Source organism: Symphalangus syndactylus, chromosome 12 (assembly GCF_028878055.3).
Source record: "Symphalangus syndactylus isolate Jambi chromosome 12, NHGRI_mSymSyn1-v2.1_pri, whole genome shotgun sequence".
NCBI classification, from domain to species: domain Eukaryota; kingdom Metazoa; phylum Chordata; class Mammalia; order Primates; family Hylobatidae; genus Symphalangus; species Symphalangus syndactylus.
The window spans coordinates 123,985,766-124,012,987 of record NC_072441.2 but is presented as its reverse complement, the minus strand read 5'-3'; the positions used below and the strand labels follow the sequence as shown (position 1 = coordinate 124,012,987).

General features: G+C 40.4%; 1 protein-coding gene and 1 pseudogene across 7 annotated transcripts in view; one reads left to right on the top strand and one right to left on the bottom strand.

Annotated features, from left to right (window-relative positions):
- The window catches only part of ABL2 (ABL proto-oncogene 2, non-receptor tyrosine kinase), a 115,821-nt gene that overhangs the window by 38,825 nt on the left and 49,774 nt on the right, over positions 1–27,222 (top strand). The window contains exons 1-2 of one of the 7 annotated variants that reach the window (XM_055255719.2): positions 16,853–16,973; positions 18,218–18,293. The exons of the other annotated variants lie outside the window; for them this stretch is intronic. Coding sequence (XP_055111694.2) covers positions 18,218–18,293 — 76 coding nt within the window. The 5' untranslated portion in view covers positions 16,853–16,973. Of the gene's footprint in view, positions 1–16,852; positions 16,974–18,217; positions 18,294–27,222 lie in introns of those variants that run through there. 7 annotated transcript variants of the gene reach the window in all.
- LOC129469260 (protein SET-like) lies at positions 2,370–3,252 on the bottom strand (annotated as a pseudogene).

Sequence of the window (27,222 nt, the reverse complement as noted above, 5' to 3'; positions counted from 1 at the left end):
GTGGTTGCTCACAACAGTAATCCCAGCACTTTGTGGGGGCAGGCGGATCACTTGCAGTCAGAAGTTAGAGACCAGCCTGGCCAACATGGCGTAACCCTGTGTCTACTAAAAATACAAAAATTAGCCAAGCATGGTGGCATGCATCTGTGGTCCCAGCTACTTGGGAGGCTGAGGCACAAGACTTGCTTGAACCTGGGAGGCGGAGGTTGCAATGAGCCTAGGTTGCACCACTGCACTCCAGCCTGAGTGATAGAACGAGACTCTGTAAATAAATAAATAGTATTGGAAGCAGAAGAGAAACGGGAAATGAAAGTTAAAGGGGAAAGCCCGGCATATTGACAAAACTTTAAATAAATATTTGCTGGATCCAGTCAGGTTTAAGAAAGAAGTTGAGGCCGGGCGTGGTGGCTCACGCCTGTAATCCCAGCACTTTGGGAGGCTGAGGTGGGTGGATCATCTGAGGTCAGGAGTTTGAGACCAGCCTGGCCAACATGGTGAAACCCCGTCTCTACTAAAAATACAAAAAATTATCTGGGCATGGTGGTGGGCGCCTGTAATCCCAGCTATTTGGGAGGCTGAGGCAGGAGAATCGCTTGAACTCAGGAGGCAGAGATTTCAGTGAGCCAAGATCATGCCATTGCACTCCAGCCTGGGCAACAAGAGCGAAACTCCCTCTCAAAAAAACAACAACAACAAAAAAGAACTTGAAATGTCTGATAAACCCAAACACACATGCTCAAAAAGAATTGTGAAATAAATTCCAAGGCTAGTATACATTACTCATTAAGTAGTTGTAGCCCAGAAGAGGGCATTGCTGATTTTTTTTTTTTTAAGACAGCGTCTCCCTCTGTCACCCAGGCTGGAGTGCAGTGGTGCCATCTCGGCTCACTGTAACCTCTGCCTCCCAGGTTCAAGCGATTCTCTTGCCTCAGCCTCCCGAGTAGGTGGGATTATAGACACGCCCCACCATACCCAGCTAATTTTTGTATTTTTAGTAGGGACAGGGTTTCGTCATATTGTCCAGGCTGGTCTCGAACTCCTCGCCTTAAGTGATCTCCCCGCCCGGGCCTCCCAAAGTGCTGGGATTACAGGCGTGAGCCACTGCGCCCGGCCCATTGCTAATTTTCTCTACTCTCAATTTCTATTAATTTGGTTTGCTTGTCTAGGCTTCCTAAAATAGGACTTAGAAAAGTAGCTAGTAAGTATTTCAAGTTAATGGTTTAGAAGGTAATTTTTTAAATTAAAAAAATTGTATTACAGAAGTAACTTTATCCAGGGAAAACATTGTATATTCTTACTAATAAATTCTCATTATATATCTTCATGGGTTTTTATTATTGCTATCATCTTTATGTACAGCTACCTCTTTTAGTCAAAAACAATATAATGCTACCTTTAACTCAAACTTATGTACTTTTAATTTCTGTTTAAAATAAGAAAATGTAATATGGCATACCTCACTTTGGGTCATGGCATCATAAGGTGTTTGAGCTGAAATAAGTTTTTTCCTTTGTGAATACATTTAGTTTTATTATAACAAAGCGACTTATACAAAGCAACTTGTACATTTAACTTTTAAAACTGAGCATCATCTTTCCAGTGAAACAAAAAGAAAAAAAAAAAAAAACAGGGTGAAAATTACAATAGAGAATGTCAATTCCAAATAAGATACTACAGGTTTTGCTGATTCTCCCATTGAGTGGCAGGGCTCAAGTCATCATTAGGAGAGAATTTATTTTAAAAGTATTACCTTAAATTGCAAGGATGTCTGTCAGACATCTCAATTTAACATGCCAAAAGAGAAGCCATGTTGTCAAAATGCCCGCTTAACCCACCCAAACATCTCAAATCCACCCTTTGCTGACCTTCTCTAACCCCATTTTTTAAAGTTTTCTTCCCCCTTTTTAAACAAGAGAAAGTAGACAGATGCATATTGGTAAATGCTAACTGTCCATATTCACGTAGAGACACAGTGTACTGTCTGAGTCCAGTATACAGAGAAAGGAGGAAAGAAGCTAGAATTCTATTACTACTGCACAGGGGCCTAGCACCCTCCAGCTTCCAGCAGAGTGAAGGGAGCAGGTTTTTCTTTTTTCCGACAGAGCTCGGTGGTGTTGATTCCATATAGTTTTTGTTCAGACAGGAAGGGATAAAAATGAATTTGGAACAGAAAGTGGTAGAGACTCTTTTCCCATAATATACTGCTCAAGGTATTTACCCCTCAAATAAGTTGAGAATCATGGTGTATAGAAAAGAGACCTCAAGAACAGGGCAAGTGAGCCACAAGAGGGGAAAAAAAAAAGACTGCAACTTGCTCCCAGGGACTGGAGAAAATTTTAAAAAGGAAGGTTGAATCCATCAGTGTTCTATTAGTCATCTTCTCCTTCATCCTACTGTCCTTTCTCCCCTTCATTATCATCTTCCTCATCCCCTTCTTCATCAATATCTTCTAATCCTTCCTTTTCTTCCTCTTCCTCCTCCTCATCTTCTCCTTCTTCATCATCCATATCGGTAACCAAGTAGTACTGTAATGGGATGGGACAAATGTCATCTTTGATGAACTTTCCTAACTTATCAGCACCTGAATCAGAAGGGTCAGTAAACCAGATAAAGAAGCTCTCTGGTGCCTCCTGCTGCCTCTTCCTGCTGGCTTTATTCTGTGTTTGACTTGAATGTTTCATCGCATCCTTTCCAGCTTTCCATTTGATTTCAGTGGACTTTGAAGATGGAATACCACTCTCATTCAGATGAAATTTATTTTTAAAGGAAGGATTTTCATCAAAATAAAAGTCTATTCTGTAACCTGACTTAGTATCTTCAAATTCTGCCACTTCACCTTTGGTCAGATAATGCAGTGCCTCTTCGTCCTCCCCCCTAAGCAGTGCAGACACTTGAGGATGGTTGACAAACATTGTAACCCCAAAACTTGGAATTTTGGCCATCAATTCTCACCTCTTCTGAAAAAAATGGCTGACAGAGTTTATTTTCTGTTCTGCTTTCAGAATCTCCTCCCTCAGTTCATTAAGCCTGTCTATTTCATTTTGTACTTCATCAATATGTTCAGTTGCTTCCTGCTGTTCTTTTTCTCTCTTCTTCGGCAAGTCTAGAGAGGCTGATGATGTCTCTTCCAGTCTCAGAACAGGAGGTGGTCTTGGTTTCTTCTTTTGAGGTGGGAATGGAGACTGGCATTTAGGGGCCATGCTGCTAGGAAAGTCCAAGAACCAGACCACAAGTCTCCTTGCTCATCAGGAAGAAGCTCAGAAAACTCTGAAATAATTTTAGAGTGATCTTTTCCCCTGCTCCTTAATTTTACAGATGAAGAAATGGAAACAGTAAAATTCCCATATCTAGTTATGGCAGAGAAAAGACCAGAACTTTGGTCGTCTGGCTTCTGATTTAGTGCTCTACAATGTTTTAACTTACGTTTGTATTATAATTTTTTTATCATTTCAGTTGTGCATGAGAAAAAACAGGAATTACCTTTTTTTGTTAGATTGTTGCTTTGTGATTATTTGACCTGAGTTGAGTGCTTTCTGCATACATAGAAAGATGCGCTCTTTTTGTTGAGAAGGTTAACAGCCTTGTGATTGTCTTCCTTTAAGTGAAAATCAACCTGTACTTTCTAGGGATACATATTTATCTAAACTTTCTAATGTTTTTGTTGTTGTTGTTGTAAATTTAAGTGGTACAAGTACAGTTTTGTTACGTCGTGGTGAAGTCTGGGCTTTCAGTGGAACCATCACCTGAATAATGTAAGAATGTAAGTCGTATGCATTAAGTAATTTCTCATCCCTCACCTCCCGCCCCACCCACTGAGTCTCCAGTGTCCTATTCTACACTCTGTGTCCATGTGAACACATTATTTAGCTTCCACTTGTGAGAACATGCAGTTCTCTATTTGGGAGGCTGAGTGGAGATCATTTGAACCCAGGATATCAAGGCTGCAATGAGCCGTGATCTTGCCACTGCACTCTGGCCTGGGTGACAGAGTAAGACACTGTCTCAAAACAAAAACAAAAACAAAAAACTTAGCTATTTGTTAAATCAAGAGCCCCAGTGATTCTTACCAGCAATACTATGACAATCCACTTCCAGTTTTCTGTACCTCAAAAAAAAAATACTGATATCCTAAAATATTCCTAATATCCTAAAATATTCCATAAATCAGATATCCTACAAAGCCAAACTGGTCCTTCTTGTTAAAATTAATAAGGTTCTATAAGCTGTTAACCAAAAGTGTTTCCACTAACACTGCATACTTAACTCTCCTAAATAAATTTAAATATGCAAAATGTTAATTCAAATCAAAATAATAATAAATACAACCATAAAGCTAGCAATTAACATTAAAAGGTTTATGAGTATCTATCAAAGGATAAATGGATAAAGAAAATGTGATATCTGTATACAATGGAATACTATTCAGCTATAAAAATGAATGAAATCGTGTCTTTTTGTGGCAACATATCGGATGGAACTGGAAGCCATTATCTTAAGTGAAACAGCTCAGAAACAGAAAGTCAAATACCCTGGAAGATCTTCTCTGATTACTTTAATTTTCTAAGCCAGGTCATTGGCTTAGTAAGAAAGGAAGCTATTAGGAGTTTGAAAAGAGAGGAGAGCATATAATTGTCTAGAAAAGTGGGAAAGTGAATGGACTAGAGAAATACAGTACGATCACCAGTGTTAAGGGCTCATTTGAGGCTAAAGGTTCTGAGTTAAAAGTGAGGCCAGTCAGCTTGGTTTTGTGCTTTTTTTCTCCAGCCACCTTCACTTTAGGAGTAGGAGAATAGTTGAATTTACCCGGCTTGTGGTTCTGCAAAGTAAGTAGGTCCAAGTAGTGATTATAATGATGGACCATGGAACTTAAGCTGGTAAGGAGAGAAGAGAGGACTTCACAGGGTGAGGAACAGTGAAAAGATAGTTTGAAGATAGGCTGGGTGCGGTGGCTCACACCTGTAATCCCAGCACTTTGGGAGGCCGAGGCGGGCGGGTCACGAGGTCAGGAGATCAAGATCATCCTGGCCAACATGGTGAAACCCTGTCTCTACTAAAAATACAAAAAAAAAAAAAAAATTAGCTGGGCCTGGTAGCGCGTGCCTATAGTCCCAGCTACTCGGGAGGTTGAGGCAGGAGAATTGCTTGAACCTGGGAGGCAGAAGTTGCAGTGAGCCGAGATCACGCCATTGCATTCCAGCCGGGGCGACAGAGTGAGACTCTGTCTCAAAAATAAAATAAAAATTAAAAAAAGATAGTTCAAAGATAGCGGTCAGTAGATGGGATATCTGGTGGGGTCACAAGATTATATGAATTTATGTATTAGAAAGAATGAGCTGGAAATATAAAACATGGTATTCAAAAAGAGTTGCATGAAATTGAGATTATTGAGAGGGTGCATTAGAGTGTGCTGAGTTAGGGTTACATTTAGCTCTTTGCTTTTCACAGCAACACCATGATATAGATGGTGTAAGCATCATTAATCATGTTTCATAAATGAGAAAACTGAAGCTCAGAGAGGTTGGGCAGTTTTCCCAAGGTCACAAAGCTGCTGATAGGCTAGCTATTTAGGACTCAGATCCCATTACTCTGATTCTCAATACTCACTCCTCTACCATACTATATCAGTTTTCTGAAAGTAACTTATTTCCCTATCTTTGCACCTAGATTGCAATCTCAAATTAAAACTTTTGACAAATATACATTACCAAAATTATTTTCCTCATCAGAAATCTTCAGACTCTAATCTCAGGGCAATGTTGGAGGGGTTTACTGCCACTATTTTTACCTAGCTGATCTTATTGAAAACACACATATATTAGAGGCTTAAATATGATAGTTTTGTTTAAACTCCCTTTCATAATGGGGCTTAAGGTGGGTGGAAGATGGAACAAGGAGGAATGCACTGTTCTTTCAGCAGCATGCCTGGACAGACAGCTGTACTGTTAGAATGTGTCCAAATCCATGTGCATTCTTTTTGGTGGCAGTTTGCACCATTGCAAGTCTAAAGGATAGTTGGTTATTGGATGTTGTCCATTTGGGATGTGATTCTCTTCTCTCCCCCAGTGAAATAATTATCACGCTTTTTGCATTTTTGCACATTTAGCTTTGTGGTAGGGAGTGGACTTGGAAGAATTCTTTAAATGTGAAGGAAGAATGGGGGAATTATTATTAAATATACTCTGAACTGATCTTTATCATTTTAAATGACAGAATAGAAAAATGTTTCACCTAAATTTCAGATAATTTTTTCTTTTAAAAATTATTTTAAATTGTGATAAACACAACATAAAATTTACTTTATCAGATGTTTTAATATCCTCTAGTATTATTTTGTTGGTATAGTATTCTGTTTAAAATATGAATAGTTCCCTGGAGGTGACCCTTATGCAGCGTGGCCACAGGAACTCTCTTTCTTCTCCGTTACTTTTCTGTTTCCTACCTGCTACTGGTACTGGACCTTTTTATTCCACTAGTGAAGTCTGATGATAGAACATGGGGGTAGAGAGGTGGTAGGCCTTAGCAGCAGAGTCTCATGCAGTATCTGTGAAACATGGGGCATATCAGCTCCTTCCTCTCCTAGAACCTTCGTGGCAGCTCCTCAGAGGGAACGTATAAGAAAGCCTGAGTCAGGGTATATACAACTCTCATCTTGTTGCTTCATTGCTTACCAGCCTTTATTGATTTCTTTTTTTTTTTTTTTTGAGACGGAGTCTCGCTCTGTCGCCCAGGCTGGAGTGCAGTGGCGCAATCTCGGCTCACTGCAAGCTCCGTCTCCCGGGTTCACGCCATTCTCCTGCCTCAGCCTCTCCGAGTAGCTGGGACTACAGGCGCCCGCCACCACGCCCGGCTAATTTTTTGTATTTTTAGTAGAGACGGGGTTTCACCGTGGTCTCGATCTCCTGACCTCGTGATCCGCCCGCCTCGGCCTCCCAAAGTGCTGGGATTACAAGCGTGAGCCACTGCGCCCGGCCCTTTATTGATTTCTTACCATCTTTAGAGTGAGGTCCAAACTCCTTAACAGAGCATCCAAGGCTTTCATAATTTGGTGCATTCCCAATCTCATACATGCTCCTGAGGCTGTAGCCATACTAAAGTACAGGTGGGCCTGTAAATATAGCCTGTCTGTGGCATACAGTAGGTGGTCCAGAAGTATTCCCCCCCCCTTTTTTTTTTTTTTTGAGACAGGGTCTCAGTCTGTCACCCAGGCTGGAGTACATGGCTCACTGCAGCCTCAACCTCCCTAGGCTCAAGTGATCCTCTCACCTCAGCCTCCCAGGTAGCTGGGATGACAGGCGTGTGCCACCACACCTGGCTAATTTTTTTTTTTTTTGTATTTTTAGTAGAGAGAGCATTTCGCCATGTTGTGCAGGCTGTTCTTGAACCCCTGACCTCAAGCCATCCCCCTGCCTCGCCCTTCCAAAGTCCTGGTATTACAAGCATGAGCCACTATGCCCAGCCAAGAAATATTTCTTGAATGAAAGAATATAGTATTAATATATATCACAGTTGTACTATTTTACATGCTAACTTGCTTTTATTCAGTGGCTAATTCTTGAGTTTCCTTTAAGACTCAGGCCAAGAATCCTCTTTCAAGAGGCCTTCTCTGCTTTTTGTGTATCCTAGTAGACACTTTTGCTCTATGATACCAAAAACATATATCTCTGTATTATAATAGCTGATTTACTTTTTTGTTTTTCCCATATTAGTACATGAGGTTCTTGAGGGCCAGGGACCATGTCTTATTTACCTTAGTACCCCCTAACTCTGGGCCTGTTCTTCCTAGGTACTTTCTATTACAAAAAAAAAAACCTTTAAGATAGCTGTTGTTCTTGTTTCCTAATATTTACATTATATAATGTTATATATTGAATATCTCTGGCTTTTAAATTTCATTTTCTTGCCTTTTCAAGGTCAAAATTGCTTAGACACTTGACTTGTGAAATAATCAGTATTCCAATGAGTATAAATCATGACAGTCATAATTAGTATAATGTGATTGCCTATTATGGGATTGGGATGTTGGATAGGAAGCTTAGAATTGCAGAGTTAATCCTCATGTGGAGGAATTATCTGAGCACTTTAAATAATTGGACAACATTATATAAGCCTTACCCTTCTAGGTCTGAGTTTTGCACATTTTAAACTGGTGACTCATTAAATTGTATTCCTGCTTAGGATGTAACTATCGTTAATGTAGTTGTGTTTCCTAATTTCCACTGTTTTATCAATGCTCCTTTTCTTTTATACTCTGACGTCAAAAGTTATGTAATCTGGGTATTCCTCAGATTTAATGACTTGTTCAGTGGGTATTAACATTATTTGTTCCTATAAGAAGGCTTTATTTTAGATGTTCTTCCTTTTCTTGAGACAGAGTCTTGCTCTGTCGCCCACGCTGGAATGCAGTGGCATGATCATGGCTCCTCAACTCACTGCAACCTCCACATCCCGGGTTCAAGCAATTCTCCTACTTCGGCCTCCCGAGTAGCTGGGATTACAGGCACCCCGTCCCAGCCCACCACACTCAGCTAATTTTTGTATTTTTAGTAGAGACGGGGTTTCACCATGTTGGCCAGGCTTGTCTTGAACTCCTGGCCTCAAGTGATCCACCTGCCTTGGCCTCCCAAAGTGCTGGAATTACAGGCATGAGCCACCATGCCCGCCCTATGTTCTTACTTTTTAAAGTCCAGATCTTGATACTTTTGCCATAAATTTTTATTCTCTCTGTTCCTAATTTTAGTTATAAGGTCATTTAGTTGAAACAGTGGACAAGGAAACTATAAGCTTACTAAAAATGCCTTGGGTTTTTGGAGCATGAATCTGCATACTCTAAAGATTTCTTACACGAATAATTTTTTTTTTTTTTTTTTTGAGGCAGAGTCTTGCTCTGTCACCCAGTCTGGAATGCAGTGGCGGGATCTCGGCTCACTGCAGCCTCCGCCTCCCGGGTTCAAGCAAGCAATCCTCTTACCTTGGCCTCTCAAGTAGCTGGAACTGCAGGTGCGTGCCACCACACCCAGCTAATTGTTGTATTTTTAGTGCAGACAGGGTTTCAAACCATGTTGACCAGGCTGGTCTCGAACTCCTTACCTCAAGTGATCTATCCACCTCAGCCTCCCAAAGTGCTGGGATTACAGGCGTGAGCTGCTGTACCTGGCCACTACAAGCTTTAATATAGTTGTTACTTTCAGTAGAATTTTGGCATGTCAGAACTTGAAACTTTCATTACCAAAATTTGTGTATTCCATTTTGTGTAATTATATCCCTGCAGAAATATTAGTATAGGCGTATTTACATAGCACCTTAAATACACAGCAGAATGTTTTATACATACAACGAGTAGGGAGACCAGAGTCTTGGATCCCGTATTGTGGGTATTCTATTAGAAGTCTATGATGCCCAAATGGACCATAATTCATTAAGGAAAATAAATTTTAATAGCAATTTTTCCCTTGGTTACTGATGACTGAGGTATGAGAAGTTCTTATTCTCCATCCAAAAAGCTGCTTTTATACTGGTTTCATAACCTCTTAGTACATAGTCTAACTTTGCAGAAAAGGACTGTCCACTTTTTATTCTTAAGTATTTTAAAAGTTTATTTTAGCACCTGTGGTTTCCCAGATAGTCCCTGAAATACTAGATTTACAAAAGAGGTGGCTGTTTTACCACCCCCAATTAAATGAATTAATTGTTATCAAATTAAATGAATTAATTGTGGTTAAATCCCAGGTTCCTTAATCTACTGTTTCTTGAAGTTTTGTTGGATAAGGAAGGAAACAGTAGTAACAACTGACTCCCCTCCTGACTTCTGCTGTTAGTCCTAGGGCAAGATACTCCCAGAAACAATCTCCCTGAGGATGACTGTAGTTGGAGGGGGATGGTATGCCATGACTATTCTTGGAACTTGACTTGGCTGTTTCTGTGCCTCTTTGGCAGAGGCCAGAAGGGCTGGCTTGAATCTCGGGGCATCTTTGGAATAATCAGGATGCTTAGTGTAGCAGCCTGGCTTGCAACTAGGGTTCAGTGGTCTGACAGTGTTTATTGGCTTGTTTTTTTGTTTATTTCTCACATTGTTTTTAATCCCTGTTCTTCTTGTCAGAAATAGGAACCTGCTCCTCACTTGCTCATCTCTCCTAGGCTAGGGAGTTAAATTAAGTCTTCCTCTTCTATTGATTGATTCACTCTCTTAAGTGTTGGATATCAAAAGCAAGGTTTTATTTAAAAAAAAAAAGTGTACCTGTTAATGGTTTTCTTAGGATAAGAAAATGTAACAACACTTGGCTGTGCGTGTTAGCTCATGCCTGTAATCCCAGCACTTTGGGAGGCCGAGGTGGGTGGATCATCTGAGGTCAGGAGTTCGAGACCAGCCTGACCAACATGGCAAAACCCCATCTCTACTAAAAATACAAAAATTAGCCAGGCATGGTGGCGGGCACCTGTAATCCCAGCCACTTGGGAGGCTGAGGCAGGAGAATTGCTTGAACCTGTGAGGCGGAGGTTGCAGTGAGCCAAGATGGCACCTCTGCACTCCAGCCTGGGTGACAGAATGAGAATCTGTCTGGGAAAAAAAAAAAAAAAAAAGAATGTGTAACAACACTAAGAGCGAATACTGACTGCTGCTAATAAAAGCCTTATTATTTTTGTTTTCTTGAACAGCACTTGAATATGCTAGATATTTGCCTTCAGCTCCCAAAATATAAATAGAACTTTATAACAACCTTTTATGCATATAGTTAAAAAGGAGTGATTGATTTTGATCAATTTCTTAGAAACTTTTTAAAATTTTTTTGTGGGTACATAGTGTATCTATTTATGGGGTATATAGGATATTTTAATATAGGAATACAATGTATAATAGAGTATCCAGTTAAACATTGGGAAAATGGGGTATCTATCACCTCAAGCATTTATACTTTATGTTGCAAACAATCCAGTTATACTCTTTTAGTTATTTCAAAATGTATGGTTAAATTATTATTAACTAGAGTCACCCTGTTGTGCTATCAAATACTAGATCTTATTTATTCTATTTTTCTGTACCCATTAACCATCCCCACCCTCCCACCGCCCCCACTAACGAACTCGTGACTGTAGAGACTGTGGTAAGAATGTGTCTACTTGGCCAGTTATGGTGGCTCACATCTGTAATCCCAGCACTTTGGGAGGCCGAGGCAGGCGGGTCACTTGAGGTCAGGAGTTGAGACTAGCCTGGCCAACATGGTGAAAACCCATCTCTACTAAAAATACAAAAATTAGCCAGGCGTGGTGGCACACACCTGTAATCCCAGCTACTTGGGAGGCTGAGGCAGGAGAATTGCTTGAGCCCGGGAGACAGAGGTTGTAGTGAGCCGAGATCGTACCATTGTACTCCAGCCTGGCCGACAGAAGGAGCCTTCATACCCCCACCCCCCTCCCAAAAAAAAAAGAAGAATGTGTCTACTTGTCTAGCAGTCTAGCATGCAGTCTTCTTTGTTAATTTGCTTCATCATTCCCTTTCATCAGCCTTTAGTCTCACTGCCTAGGGCATGAGCTCACATTCTCATTTATTAGACTTACAAGACAGTGGCATGCCAGACAGTAGTAAAACCTCCCTAGGATATCTGTCTGCTAAGAGACTAAAATTAAGAGCTAGATATTTTCTCCCTTAAGGACATCCATTTAAGGAGAGTGGTTCCCCCACTATCCTACCCTGAAAGTAGCTCATTTATTTCATTTAGGTAACTTCAGACTTGTCTGTTGTAATATTCTAATTAAGCCTTCAGATGTTAACTAAGCTTTTATTATTGTGAAACATTCTTGGCAATGGAAGTCTGGTCTCTGCCAGTTCCAAGTGACTGGTGGTGGCTTTTCTGTTCTGGGCAGGGCAGGGAACAGAGGACCCATTCAAGGGGACCAGGGAAAAGGGTAAAGGAGCTAGCTGTCAGCCTGGTCTAACATCTTGCCCCTCTTTATTTTCTCTCTCTGGCATTGACATCCTATTGCTATTGTGGCTATGTTTGGTACCTTACCCATTTCTGCTAAAAACATAACTAACTCATATCTTTTCTCCTGCTTTTGAAATAAAAAGTGCTCTAAGAAATTTCAGCCGGGCATAGTAGCTCATGCCTGTAATCCTAGTACTTTGGGAGGATGAAGCAACAGGATTGCTTGAGGCCAGGAGTTCAGGATCAGCCTGGGCAACATGGCAAGACCTAGTCTGTATTTTAAAATATAATTTTTTAAAAAAAACTAAAAATTCCACGGGGGAAAGACACTAAAAGGTCAGGGGATAAGCACCCTTATAATTATATTTCTCTTTCTCCTTTTTGCTTAGAACCAATAGAATTATTATTATTATTATTTTTTTTTTTTTTTTTGAGACAGAGTCTCTGCTCTGTCACCCAGGCTGGAGTGCAGTGGCACGATCTGGCCTCACTGCAACCTCCACCTCCCAGGTTCCAGTGATTCTCCTGCCTCAGCCTTCTGAGTACCTGGGATTACAGGCATGCGCCAACACTTTGAGGTCTCAAACTCCTAACCTCAAGTGATCAGCCCACCTGAACCTCCCAAAGGGCTGGGATTATAGGTGTAAGCCACTGTGCTCAGCCCCAATAGAAAATTTGAGGGGTATAAAAAAATTGTAGAAGGTTTTAAGACTGCCCCTGGGCTGAAATAATATGAACCAGTAGTCATTCATATATACGCACATACATATATATATACATATATATGTATATATATGTATACACACATATATATATATTTCAAAGTATTGGCCTCCCGAGTAGCTGGGATTACAGGCATGCGCCACCACGCCTGGCTAGTTTTTTGTATTTTTAGTAGAGACAGAGTTTTTCCATGTTGGTCAGGCTGGTCTCGAACTCCCGACCTCAGGTGGTCTGCCTGCCTTGGCCTCCCAAAGTGCTGGGATTACAGGCGTGAGCCACCGCGCCCCAGCCTTACCAGTATATTTGAAACCTTTTTTTTTTTTTTGGAGACAGAGTCTTGCTCTTTCACCCAGGCTGGAGTGCAGTGGCACGATCTCGGCTCACTGCAGCCTCCGCCTCCTGGGTTCAAGTGATTCTTCTGCCTCAGCCTCCTGAGTAGCTGGGACTACATGCACCCACCACCACGCCCGGCTACTTTTTGTATTTTTAGTAGAGACGGAGTTTCACCATGTTGGCCAGGATGGTCTTGATCTCCTGACCTCGTGATCCGCCCACCTCGGCCTCCCAAAGTGCTGGGATTAAAGGCATGAGCCACCGCACCCGGCCAGAAACCATTTTCTTTTTATTGCAAGTAACAGTATCATACTTCAGGGTTTTCTTGAGAAGGTAGGTGGCATTGTAATTATTCCTTTAAAAAATTTGTATGTTTTGCTTTTATATAGTCACATCCAGTCAGTGTTCAAATCTCATTCTTTTTCAGCTTTTAAAATTAATATCCAGGTAAGATCTACACATCACAATGATACATTTAATAATTGATATAATACTTAATAATATGTCCAATGGAATTGATCCATTATCTTAAGACTCTTTTGATCCGTAGATTCTCTGCCTAAAATAATTAGCTTGGTATTGTTTGGGACAAAGTAAATTGTTGTTCTAAAAAGCTATTAAAAGCCTTTCTGGCTGGGCATGGTGGCTCACACCTGTAATCCCAGCACTTTGGGAGGCCAAGGTGGGTGGATCACGAGGTCAGGAGATCGAGACCATCCTGGCCAACATGGTAAAACCCCCTCTCTACTAAAAATACAAAAGTTAGCTGGGCGTGGTGGCATGTGCCTGTAATCCCAGCTACTAGAGAGGCTGAGGCAGGAGAATTGCTTGAACCAGGGAGATGGAGGTTGCAGTGAGCTGAGATCGCGCCATTGCACTCCAACCTGGTGACAGAGCAAGATTCCGTCTCAAAAAAAAAATACAGCCTTTCTAACTTTAATGTTTGTGGTTATGTTATTCTAATTGTATGAGCTATTTCCTAAAACATACTTTCAAAATACTTCTTGATAGTTTTGGAAGAATGTATGTAGAATGAAGACTTCTCTGTTAACTTATTTTTTGTTTTTGTTTTCGAGGCCGAGTTTCACTCTTGTCGCCCGGGCTGGAGTGCAATGGCATGATCTCCGCTCGCTGCAACCTCCGCCTCCCGGGTTCCAGCGATTCGCCTGCCTAAGCCTCCTGAGTAGCTGGGACTACAGGCGCCCGCCACCAAGCCCAGCTAATTTTTGTATTTTTAGTAAAGACAGTGTTTTGCCATATTGGCCAGGCTTGTCTCGAACTCCTGGCCTCAAGTGATCCGTCCGCCTCAGCCTCTCAAAGTGCTGGGATTACAAGCGTGAGCCACTGTGCCTGGCCGAACTTATGATTTTTAATAGTTTATAAATACTCAGGGCTTATTGTATCTATATTTTACAGTGCAAAGTACCACATAATATTCTGGGTGGACATTTGTGTATCCCTGTTAATTTAGTATCTTCAGAAGAGATTTGCCACTTTTAGGCCGTATATATTTATAAGAGGGATAGAATAGGCTTTCTTGCATAATTTGAGGAATATCAGCAGTGTCTCCTTGCCTTCTTGTTAATGCCTAAAATTCTCTTTTTGGGTGAAATTGGTTTTATTTTTAACTCCGTATCCTATTAAGATATAAATATTTCTATGGTCAGGGAGATTGAGAACCATTTTTTGTATATTAACATCTTAGTACAAGTTATTTATCAGATTATCTTTACATTCTAAGGCTCTAGACCACAGACCTTGCCCTGGATGAATAAACACCCTCAACATTTAGCTCCTGTGTAGGTAAAATCAATGGAATTCATTCTCTTTCTCCTGTTAACCACTCAGCAATCAAAGATAAAGTCACTTCAGTCTTTAGATTGAAAAAGACTGACTTAGGACAGTGTGCATACACATACACATTTGTGTATGTGTGTATACAGAGAGTGATAGAGGTATCATGAAGGGTTAATAGATAGTAGGACAAATTCAGCAAGAGATCAGTAAAGGAGGGTGCCTGCCAATCAAGGCCTACTTTATAATCTTCCCTAGGACAACACCTAATTAAGGAATTTCCTTTTCTTGAAGTGTAGCATATACCAACTTTTAATTCTAGTCTTTGTTATTTGAAAATGCTGATAATCTGTTATTTAAGATTTTTAAAGTGAATTTATTTGCTTTGTACTTTGCCATGAATTATTTTGGGCTCTAGCTCTGTGACTACCTTCGGTAAGGACAAATGTACTTATTTGTGGTATACATTGGGATTTTTTCCATTTTTTCCCCCTTTTGTTCATGGGGAAATAATCTAATCAATAAGAAACACTTTTGACCAGTGGTTAAATGGTGGTTAGTTTTGAGTTTTTTCTCCCATCAGTGATTTTATTCTTTTTCAAAAATGAAGAAATAAATTAGGCAAGAGTTTCCTGGATACATGAAAACATGGACATGAAAAGTCAGACTAGTCGTGGTGGCTCATGTCTGTAATCCTAGCACTGGGAGGCCAAGGTGGGAGGATTGCTTGAGGCAAGGGGTTTGGACAACAGAGTGAGACCCCATCTCTACAAAAACATAAAATAATTAGCTGGGCATGGTGGCAAGTGCCTATAGTCCCAACTACTTGGGAGGCTGAGGCGGGAGGATTGCTGGAGCCTCGGAGTTTGAGGTTGTAGTAAGCCATGATCATGCCACTGTACTCCAACTTGAGCTATGATGATGCCACTGCACTGAAGCTGGGTGACAGTGAGACCCTGTCTCTTTAAAAGAAAGTCATTCTTTGAGGTTTCACAGAGTTCCTTAAAGAATTTTGTTTATATTTCTTTATACCTACATGTAGCATAATTAATTACATACTATATTTCATAACAGTGTAAAATGAACTTACTCTAGCGAAATCTCTAATGTAGATTAAGCTCCTTGAGAGTAGAATTTCTGTGTCTTTTGGTTTTGTATTCCCACTAGTATGTAGCTAACAGTAAAATCCTACTATAAGTGGGGTATAAAATCTGGCATATTGTTGTTAATAGGTTAGTAAAATCATCAGTGTGATTTTGCACAGACGGCCAATAGTTACAAAGGCAATCACCAGTCGTATTAGAACTGCAGCCTCCTGGTCAGAATAGTTGCTCAGAGTTTTTTCAGTGAATGAGGATTTCTGTTTTTATTAATTATGCTAATACAAATTATTTAAGTTCCCACTTTTCATTTAATTCTAAATACAACTATGTTGGGGATTATTATTATTTTTTTAAGAAAGGTATTATTGCCAGACGAGGTGGCTCACGCCTGTAATCCCAACACTTTGGTCAGGAGTTTGAGAGTAGCCTGGCCAACGTGGTGAAACCCTGTCTTTACTAAAAAATACAAAAATTAGGCTGAGCACAGTGACTTATGCCTGTAATCCCAGCATTTTGAGAGGCCGAGGCGGACAGATCACCTGAGGTCAGGAGTTTGAGACCAGACTGGCCAAGATGGTGAAACCCTGTCTCTACTAAAAATACAAAAATTAGCTGGGCATGGTGGCGGGTGCCTGTAATCCCAGCTACTTGGGAGGCTGAAGCAGGAGAATTGCTTGAACCCTGGAGGTGGAGGTTGCGGTGACCTGAGATCGTGCCACTGCATTCCAGCCTGGGTGACAGAGCGAGACTCCCTCTCAAAATAAATAAATAAATACAAATACAAAAATTAGCCGGGCATGGTGACGTGGGCCTGTAATCCGAGCTACTCGGGAAGCTGAGGCAGGAGAATCACTTTAACACGGGAGGCAGAGGTTGCAGTGAGCCTAGATTGCGCCACTGCACTCCAGCCTGGGTGACAGAGTAAGACTGACTCAAAAAAAAAAAAAAGTATTCTTTAATGTTTGGTCACAATGACTAAAATAATCTTCCTTTGTTACCAGGTTGCCATGGTTTGATTATGTCCCCCAAAGCTTGCATGTTGGAAACTTAATTGCTGTTGAAAAAGTAGTAGGAGGTGGGATCTTTAAGAGGTAATTAGGTCATGAGGGCTCCACCCTCATGAATGGATTAATCTCATTATCATGGGGGAGTGGGTTAGTTATTTCAGAATTTGGCTCCAGATGAAAGGATGAGTACTGTTGAGTATGCTCTCTCACCATATGATGCCTCCTGCCATGGGATGACCTTCACCAGATGTTGGTGCTATGCCCTTGGACTCCTGGTCTCTAGAACTGTGAGCCAAATAAACATGTTTTGTTGTTGTTGTTTTGTTTTTTGAGACAGAATCTCTCTGTCACCCAGGCTGGAGTGCAGTGTAGTGATGATAGCTCACTGCAGCCTTGAAATCCTGGACTCAAGCTCCTCCCACCTCAGCCTCCCGAGTAGCTGGGACTATAGGCACACGTAACTCTGCCCAGCCAATTTTTTAATATTTTGTAGAGATCTCACTTTTTTGTTGTTCAGTCTGGTCTGAAACTTCTGGCCTCAACTCAGCCTCCCAAAGTATTGGGATTACAAGCATGAGTCATTGTGTCAGCCCTACATTCTTTAAAAATTACCCAATCTGTGGCATTATGTTATTGCAGTGAAAATGGATAAAGACATAGGCTTTTCTATAGAGTTGGATAGAATTAAAATGTTGTTCTTAAATAATTCAACAAGAACTACCTCAGGTTATTTCCTGTATTTGACTTTCCCCACTTATGTTTCTCATACCTGTTTAATGTCTCTTAGTCTTTTTTTTTTTTTTTTTGAGACAGAGTCTTGCTCTGTCACCCAGGCTAGAGTGCAGTGGTGCGATCTCGGCTCACTGCAAGCTCCGCCTCCCGGGTTCACTCCATTCTCCTGCCTCAGCCTCCCGAGTAGCTGGGACTACAGGCACCCACCACCACGCCCAGCTAATTTTTTGCATTTTTGGTAGAGACGGGGTTTCACTGTGTTAGTCAGGATGGTCTTGATCTCCTGACCTTGTGATCCGCCCGCCTCGGCCTCCCAAAGTGCTGGCATTACAAGCGTGAGACACTGCACCCGGCCAGTCTCTTAGTCTTCAACTGTTACTGTTTCCCATAGTGGTGGTATGCCTGGTGAAAGACTATTAAAACCCCATTTTTGGGCAAAAGGGTTTACTCCTGTTTGTGTTACACTGATATTTCATTTCTATTTTATGATTTTCATTTCTAACTCTCAACTCTCTGAAAGAATTAGGCAAGCAGAAAATGGGAGAGAATTCTAATTCTGGGGTCTTTTAATACTCTCCAATATTACTAACCATTCTGTCTAAAGATGCAGGTAGTGAAATTAGACTATATCATCCTCTGTGGATATTGTGGAGAAATGCAAGTCTTGACTGCAAGGCACTGTGAGTTGCTTATTGGATATTTTTGGCATTATTTATATTAGTAAGTGAACTAGAATTTCATTGAAAATTTAAAGCCTTAGAAATTGGACTACGAAGTCATGCTAGTTAGTGTCATATAGCAGTGTCCTTATTACTTTTTTTTTGTTCACATACTTCCTAAAAAAATTTCTGAAAGCTGTGTATGTGGGAAGAGGATGTGACTCTAAAGGGATAGCACGAGGGACATGTATCTACTCTGTGTCCTGTACAAGCAGGTGGTGAGTCCATAAATCTGTTCATGCATTAAAATTCATAGAACTGGCCGGGCGCGGTGGCTCACGCTTGTAATCCCAGCACTTTGGGAGGCCGAGGCGGGCGGATCACGAGGTCAGGAGATCGAGACCACGGTGAAATCCTGTCTCTACTAAATGTACAAAAAAAAATAAGCCGGGCGTGGTGGCGGGCGCCTGTAGTCCCAGCTACTCAGAGAGGCTGAGGCAGGAGAATGGCGTGAACCCGGGAGGCGGAGCTTGCAGTGAGCCGAGACTGCGCCACTGCACTCCAGCCTGGGCGACAGAGCAAGACTCCGTCTCAAAAAAAAAAAAAATTCATAGAACTGCACACAAAAAGAAAATAGCTATCTACTCCGTTGCACATGCTTTGCAAGAGCATCTAAGAGCTTTGGGTGACATCTAAAACCTTTTTCACTACAAGTTTTAAAAAGTGCTAATTCTATCATTTTTGGTGTGTTATAAATACAGTCAGTCCTTCACATCTCCAGGTTCTGCATCTTGGTTGGATTCAACCAAGCACAGATTGAGAAAATTTGAGGGAAAAAAACAATAAAAAATATACAATGGAAAAAAAATAACAAATACAGTATAATAACTGTTTATGTAGGATCTACATTGTATTAGATATTATCAGTAATCTAGAGATGATTAAAAGTATACCAGAAGATGTGCATAGGTTATGTGCAAATACCATGCTATTTTATATAAAGGACTTAAAGATCTGTGGATTTTGGTTATCTGCTAGGGGTCCCTGTGGAAACTGTGGGACAACTGTAATGACATTTTAAAATGAAACTGCATCAGCATTATTTTAAATGTATCCAGGAACCTAATATTGCAGGAATTTGTTACTTACCATTATCTATTTAAAAATATACATGAACAAGCTCTTCTTTAACAGCTGAATTTGTAACTTATCTCTGTTTTTATTTGGATTTGTATTTTTCTTTTAATTTTTTGTTGTTGTTGTTTGTTTGTTTTTGAGATGGAGTCTTGCTGTGTCACCCAGGCTGGAGTGCAGTGGCGTGATCTCGGCTCATTGCAACCTCCGCCTCCCGGGTTAAAGTTTCTCCTGCCTCAGTCTCCCGAGTAGCTGGGATTACAGGTGCCTGCCACCATGCCCCGCAGAGTTTTGTATTTTTTAGTAGAGACTGAGTTTTGCCATGTTGGCCAGGCTGGTCTCGAACTCTTGGCCTCAAGTGATCTGCCCACCTCGGTGCCCAGCCTGTATTTCTGTTTTTAAAAAAATGTTTAATTGCTACATATTTTTACATTTATTGGGTATATGTGATTATTTGTTTCATGCATAGAATGAGTAATTATTAAGTCAGAGTATTTGGGGTGTCCATCACCTTGGGTATTTATCATTTCTATGTGTTGGGAACATTTCAGATCCTCTCTTCTAGCTACCTAGAAATGTAAAATACGTTGTTGCTAACTATAGTCACTCCACTCTGTTAATGAACATTAGAATTTTTAATCTTCTTACAGTAAGTTTATACCCATTAATCTCTCTTCAGTCCCACCTCCCACTCTTTTCAGCCATCTATAATTTTATACTCTCGCTTCGTGAGATCAACTCTCACATAAAAGCGAGAACATGTGGTATTTGTCTTTTTGTGCCTGGCTTATTTCACTTAACATAATGACCCTCAGTTCTATCCATGTTGCTGCAGATGACATGATTTCATTCTTTTTTTATGGCCAAATAGATTTCCCTTGTGTATATGTGGTATATACACCACATTTTCTCTATCCATTTGTTGATTTATAGACACTTAGGTTAATTCCGTATCTTTCCTATTGTGTATAATGCTGAAACAAACATGTGAATGCAGGTAGTCTTTTATACTAATTTCTTTTCCTTTGGATTAATACCTAGTAGTGGGATTGCAGGATCGTGTGGTAGTTCTATTTTTAATTTTTTGAGAAATCTCCAACTGTTTTTTATAGTAGCTGTACTAATTTACATTCCCACCAACAGCATATGAGATTTCCCTTTTCTCTGCATTCTTACCAGCATCTGTTATTTTTTGTCTTTTTAATAGCAGCCATTCCAAGTGGGGTAACATAATATCTTATTGTGGTTTTGATTTGCATTTCCCTGATGGTTAGTGATACAGAACTTTTTTTTTTTTTTTTTGAGATGAAGTCTCGTTCTGTCGCCCAGGCTGGAGTGCAGTGATGTGATCTCGGCTCCCTGCAACCTCCGCCTTCCAGGTTCAAGTGATTCTCCTCCCTCAGCCTCCAGAGTAGCTGGGATTACAGGCAGGCACCACCATGCCCAGCTAATTTTTGTATTTTTAGTAGACACGGGGTTTCACCATGTTGGTCAGGCTGGTCTCGAACTCTTGACCTCGTGATCCACCTGCCTTGGCCTCCCAAAGTGCCAGGATTATAGGCATGAGCCACCGCGCCCTGTCAGGAACATTTTTTCATATACCTGTTAGCTATTTGAGGAATGTCTATCCATGTCCTTTTTCCGCTTTTTAAATGAGTTTTCTTTTTTTAGTATTGAGTTGAATTCTTTGTATATTCTGGGTATTAGTTCCTTATAAGATGAATAGTTTGCAAATATTTTCTCCCATTCAACAGGTTGTCACTTAACTCTGTTGATTGTTCCCTTTGCTGTGCAGAAGGTTTTTTGGCTTAATATAGCTCCATTTGTCTATTTTTGTTTTTGCTGTCTGTGTTTTTGAGGTCTTAGCCATAAAATCTTTGCCTAGATCAATGTCCTGAAGCATTTTTCCTATGTTTTCTTCTAGTGTCAGGTCTTATGTTTAAAAGTCTTGAATCTGGGCCAGATGTGGTGGCTCACGCCTGTAATCCCAGCACGTAGGGAGGCCGAGGCAGGCAGATCACCTGAGGTCAGGAGTTCGAGACCAGTCTGGCCAACGTGGTAAAACCCTGTCTCTACTATAAATACAAAAAATTAGCTGGGCGTGGTAGCATGTGCCTGTAATCCCAGCTCCTTGGGAGGCTGAGGCAGGAGAATCGCTGGAACCTAGGAGGCAGAGGTTGCAGTGAGCCGAGGTCGCACCACTACACTCCAGCCTGGGCAACAAGAGCGAAACTCTGTCTGGAAAAAAAAAAAAAGTCTTGTATCTGGCTGGGATTCTACCTCTACTGAGGTAGAACATCATGATTTAGCTATTATCTCAGTGATTTAGTGTGTATTGTGTGTGTTTTTGTTATTTCCCTGGCATAACTGTTCCCTCCCCCATAATCCAGAAAAGTAAAAGTACATATTTATCCAGAAGAAGCACTCTTGTAAATTGTTACTGTTATGTTAATGGCTTCTCATTGCCAACAAAATAAATCTGAACTTCATAGTGTGACATTCAGGGCTGTCTAAGATCTGGTCCTTGCTTACCTCTCCTACTTTCATATTCTTAGCACATCATTTCATGCACACATACCCTCTGCACAAAAAGCAAATGGAAAATCTGGGGCTGTATTAGTTTTTTTTTTAATTTCCAAAACGTGTTATGGAGTTTTGTTGTCATCAGTCACCCTTTACCTGGAATGCCTTCTTCCTCATTCACTTTACCTGCTTCAAATGGTTGGTATAAAAATGACTTGCTAGTGCCTTTAAACTGGAGGTGGTACATGGGGACACAGATCTCATCCTTCCAGTTTACTGGTATATACCTGGTTCTTATTACAGTAGTTGGCACATAGCAGATGTTCACTAAATATTTGAATAATTAATACATTGATAAATTATTGATAGTTATGCATTTATAACTTTTACATGCTATGTCACAATGTCTGCATCATTCACCTCACTTCATCTCTTCACGTAGCTATTTTATCATCTCACATTATCACTGGAAGAAGGGTGAGTACAGCACAAGATACATTTGAGACATAGATCACATTCACCTAACTTCTACCACAATATAAATTGTAATTATTGTATTTATTCTATTTTATTGTTAATCTCTTGCCTTATCTAATTTATGAATTAAACTTTATCATAGGCTTATTTGTGTAGGAAAAAAGCATAGTATATATAGGGTTTGGTACTATCCAAGGTTTCAGGAATCCACTGGCGGTCTTGGAATGTATCTCATGAGAGCAGGGGGAGACTACTCTACACAGATACATTCATACATATTTCATGCATAGAAACTATAGTGTATGAGTAAGCAGTTGTTGCATGCTTCCATAGTCTCAAGGGAAACAGCTGACTGCTTGGGTTACAAAGGATTGTATTGTAGATCTTTAGGAATGATCTAGTTTTATTTGCAAGTCCCTCCTCAGGAATGTCAGCTCTGAACTTGAAGTCACAGTACCAGGTGCTAGCAGCATTGACTTTGGGAATTCTATTAGGGAAAGAGGATTGGCACATTCCTTTCATCCCTTAGATATTTCATTATCTTTTGCCTAAATAACATAGGCAATGGTGTTTTTCTGAAGATGCAAAGATCTTGGAATGCTAAATTCCACATATTTTATGTGTTTAGGAAGGACCTTACTTTCACCTAAACTTTTGTTACAATTCTGAGCAGAAGGTAATTATATCTAAAATAAGTGTGGAAATTTAAAATTCAAGTGAAGCTGCAAAATTCTCATCTGTAGTTATTATTGCAATTTAGTGTCCTATGATATGATATTCATGGCATGACTGTTTATTATTTACATATAACTGGCATGAAAATAGTGCTTCAACACTTTTTCTGCTTTTTTTCTCTTAATTTAAAAATCGTCACCCAGTAAAATGGATTTAGTTGGTTTATTGTACGGTTCTATGAATTTTAACACACGTAAATTTGCATAACCCCACAAACAGTGGAACAGTTTCATCACCCCAAAAGACTGTCTCATGCAATCCCTCTGTAGTCACATATTCCCCCCCTTTAATCCCTGGCAGCCACTGATGTGTTCTCCACCACTAGAGTTTTGTCTTTCAGCAATGTCATAGAGCTAGAATCATATAGTATGAGATCTTTTGAGATTGGCTTCTGTGGGAGACTCAGCATGATGCCTTTGAGATTCATCCAACTTGTGTCTATCAATACTTCATTCCTTTGTATTATTGAGTGGTATTCCATAGTATGGATGTGTACCACACCTTGTTTATTCCTTCGTTCACTGAAGGACATTTAAGTTGTTTCCAGTTTGGGACGATTTTCTTTTCTTTTTTTGTTTTTTGAGACAGAGTCTCACTGTGTCATCCAGACTGGAGTGCGGTGGCGCGATCACAGCTCACTGCAACCTCCGCCTCCTGGGTTCAAGTGATTCTCCTGCCTCAGCTTCTCAAGTCACTGGGATTACAGGTGCCTGCCACAATGCCCAGCTAATTTTTGTATTTTTAGTAGAGACAGGGTTTCACCATGTTAGCCAGGCTGGTCTCGAACTCCTGACCGCAAGTGATCCACCTGCCTCATCCTCCCAAAGTGTTGGGGTTACAGGTGTTAGCCACTGCGTCTGGCCCAGTTTGGGACAATTTTCAATACAGCTGCCATAAACATTTGTGTTCAGGTTTTTGTGTGAACTTAAGTTTCCATTTCTCCAGTGTAAATACTCAAGAATGGGATTGCCAGGTCTTATGGTAAGTGTTTGACTTTATAACAAACTGCCCAGCTGCTTTCCAGAGTGGCTACTCCATTTGGTGTTCCCCTCAGCAACATGTAAGAGTTCCAGCTGGTCTGCTTGCTTGTCAGCACTTGATGTCCGTATTTTCTGTCTTAGCCATTCCAATAGGCATATAGTGGTGTCTCATTGTGGTTTTAATTTGTATTTTCTTAATGGCTGTTGAACATCTTTTCATGTGCTTATTTGCTGTTTGTATAACCTTTTTGGTGAAATGTCTGTTCAAGTTCTCTTCTGGTTTTTAAATGAGTTGTTTTCTTAGTACCTCAATTCATTTTTGCTTGGGCTTTGTACCAACAGTAATGTTTCTTATTCCCATTGCTTTTCTTATTTTCTTTTCCTTTCCACACCACCCCATAGGACACTTGGTGATATTTTTTTCTTATTAAAAAGACTGTTGCAGGACTTCAGAGACATACTGTTGGCTAGGTTTTAAATGTGGGTTCTGCTATAATTCACCTTGTGATCTCAGACAAGTTAATTACTTGATAGGATTATTATGAGAATTAGATAATTTTAAATGATGTATATGAAGTGCTTGACATATAGCTGTATTTAAACCTTTCTTTTTTCTCTCAGTTCTTATCTCAAGAGTCCATTCCCTATAATACTAGTCTTCTGAGATGCTTAGTGAAAAGAATATCTGTGAGAAAAGAAATCTGAGATACATTACATGCTCTAGCTATCTTTTGGGTTTTTTTTTTTTAAATGGGGTCTCGCTCTGTTGCCCAGGCTGGAATGCAGTGGCTTGATCTCAGCTCACTGCAACCTTTGCCTCCTGGGTTCAAGCAATTCTCCTGCCTCAGTCTCCCAAGTAGCTGTGATTGCAGATGTGCACCACCATGCCTGGCTAATTTTTGTACTTTTAGTAGAGAAGGGGTTTCACCATATTGGCCTGGCTGGTCTTGAGTTCCTGACTTCAGGTGATCTGCCTGCCTTGGCCTCCCAAAGTGCTAGGATTACAGGTGTGAGCCACCGTGCCCAGCCTCTAGCTATCTTTTGGATGGTTTCTCGGAACGTGAATATATTAATGGCTTTTATAAGTTAGCCATTTCTTTATTGTTGGACTTGTTATATTCAGCATTTTCCAATCTTATTTGACTATGGAACACTTGACTTGTGACATCTATTTAGCCTACTTTTATGGAACACACTTTGGGAAATATTGACTCATTCAGGATGTGTGTTAGTCCATTTTGTGTTGCTATAACAGAATACTTGAGACTGGGTAATTATAATGAACAGAAATTCATTTCTCAGAGTTCTGGAGGCTAGGAGGTCCAAGATCAAGGGGCCGGCATCTGTCTTGCTGCATCATGGCAGAAGACATCACCTGGTGGAAGGGCAAAGAGAGGGAGAAAGAGAGCACGAGGGGTTGAACTCTCAGCCTCAAGCTATTTTATATTGACATTAATCCATTTATGAGAGTAGAGCCGTCATGTGCTAAACACCTCCCATTAGGCCCCATCTCCCACACTGTTGCATTGAGGATCAAGTTTCTGACATACAAACTTTGGGGGACACATTCAAACCACAGCAGCATGTTACCTCAGTATGGCACCTGATAAGTACACGTTATTTCTTTACCGAGAGAGGGTCTCGCTCTGTCATCCAGGCTGGAGTACATTAGCACAGTCTCAGCTAACTGCAGCCTTGATCTCTCAGCCTGAAGCAATCCTCCTGTCTCAGCCTTTAGAGTAGTTTGGACTACAGGCACGCGCCACCACGCCTAGCTGACTTTGTTCATTTTTTGTAGAGATGAGGTCTCACTATGTTGCCCAGGCTGATCATAAACTCCAGAGATTTTACCACCTTGGTCTCCCAAAGTGTCAGGATTACAGGTGTGAGTCGCCACACCTGGCCAAGTACTCATTATTTATCAAACATATTCATGCATGATATCATTTAGTTTTTAAATCTGTTTTTCCTTTTTTTTTTTCTTTTCTTTTGAGGCAGGGTGTCACTGTGTTGTCCAGGCTAGACTTGAACTCCTGAGTTCAAGTGATCCTCCTGCTTGAGCCTCCTAAGAAGCTGGAATTACAGATGTGCACCATTGTGCCAGGCTTAAATCTTGAAAATAAGCATTTTAAAAATACTGTAATTCATACCTTGAGAGGGGTACGTAGCTTATCAAGTCTTTTGCTTTTTTTAAAGAAAAAATGTTCTCTGTTAATGACCCTTCATCCCTATTTGTATAGGAAGTTCTAGGCAGTTTGGTCCCTAGACTGCTAGCATTGGTATCACCTCTGAATGATAATTAGAGATGCAGGCTGGGCACAGTGGCTCACACCTGTAATCCTGGCACTTTGGGAGGCCGAGGTGGGAGGATTGCTTGAGGCCAGGTGTTTGAGACCAGCCTTTGCAACAGAGACCCTGTCTCTACAAAAAATGAAAAAACTAGCCAGGTGTGGTGGCTTGTGCTTGTAGTGGTATCTCATTGTGGTTTTAATTTGTATTTTCTTAATGGCTGTTGAACATCTTTTCATGTCCCCCCACCCCGCCTCTCCACACAGAATTATTTGTCTCCAAATGTCAATAGTGTCATGGTTGAAAAACCCTGGATTAAATGATTACATTTGGAAAATTGTTAATTGTCATATATGGTACATGTTTGTCTTATTAAGAATATAACTAAGGTATTTTTAAGACTCATATCTCAGTATTTCAAAGCATGAATTTTTGCCATAAAATATAGCATGTAAGGAAGATGAAGGAAATTGGAGCAAATCTCTACAATCTTGGACAAGTTATTTACCTGATAGGATTATTATGAGAATTAGATAATGTAGATATGTACTAATTGTATACATACTAATCTAATAATTATATACTTATATTTGTTCCAAAAGTTTGGAATTCCAACTTAAGTGGTATTTTGATATATAGGAATGATGTAGAAGTATATACTTTTAAAAAATGTTTTATTTTTTATTTTAAAATTTATTTTATTTTTAGAGATGGGGTCTCACTATGTTGCCCAGGCTGGTCTTAAACTCCTGGCCTTGGGTGATCCTCCTGCCTCAGCCTCGCGAATAATTGGGATTGCAGATGTAAGCCAC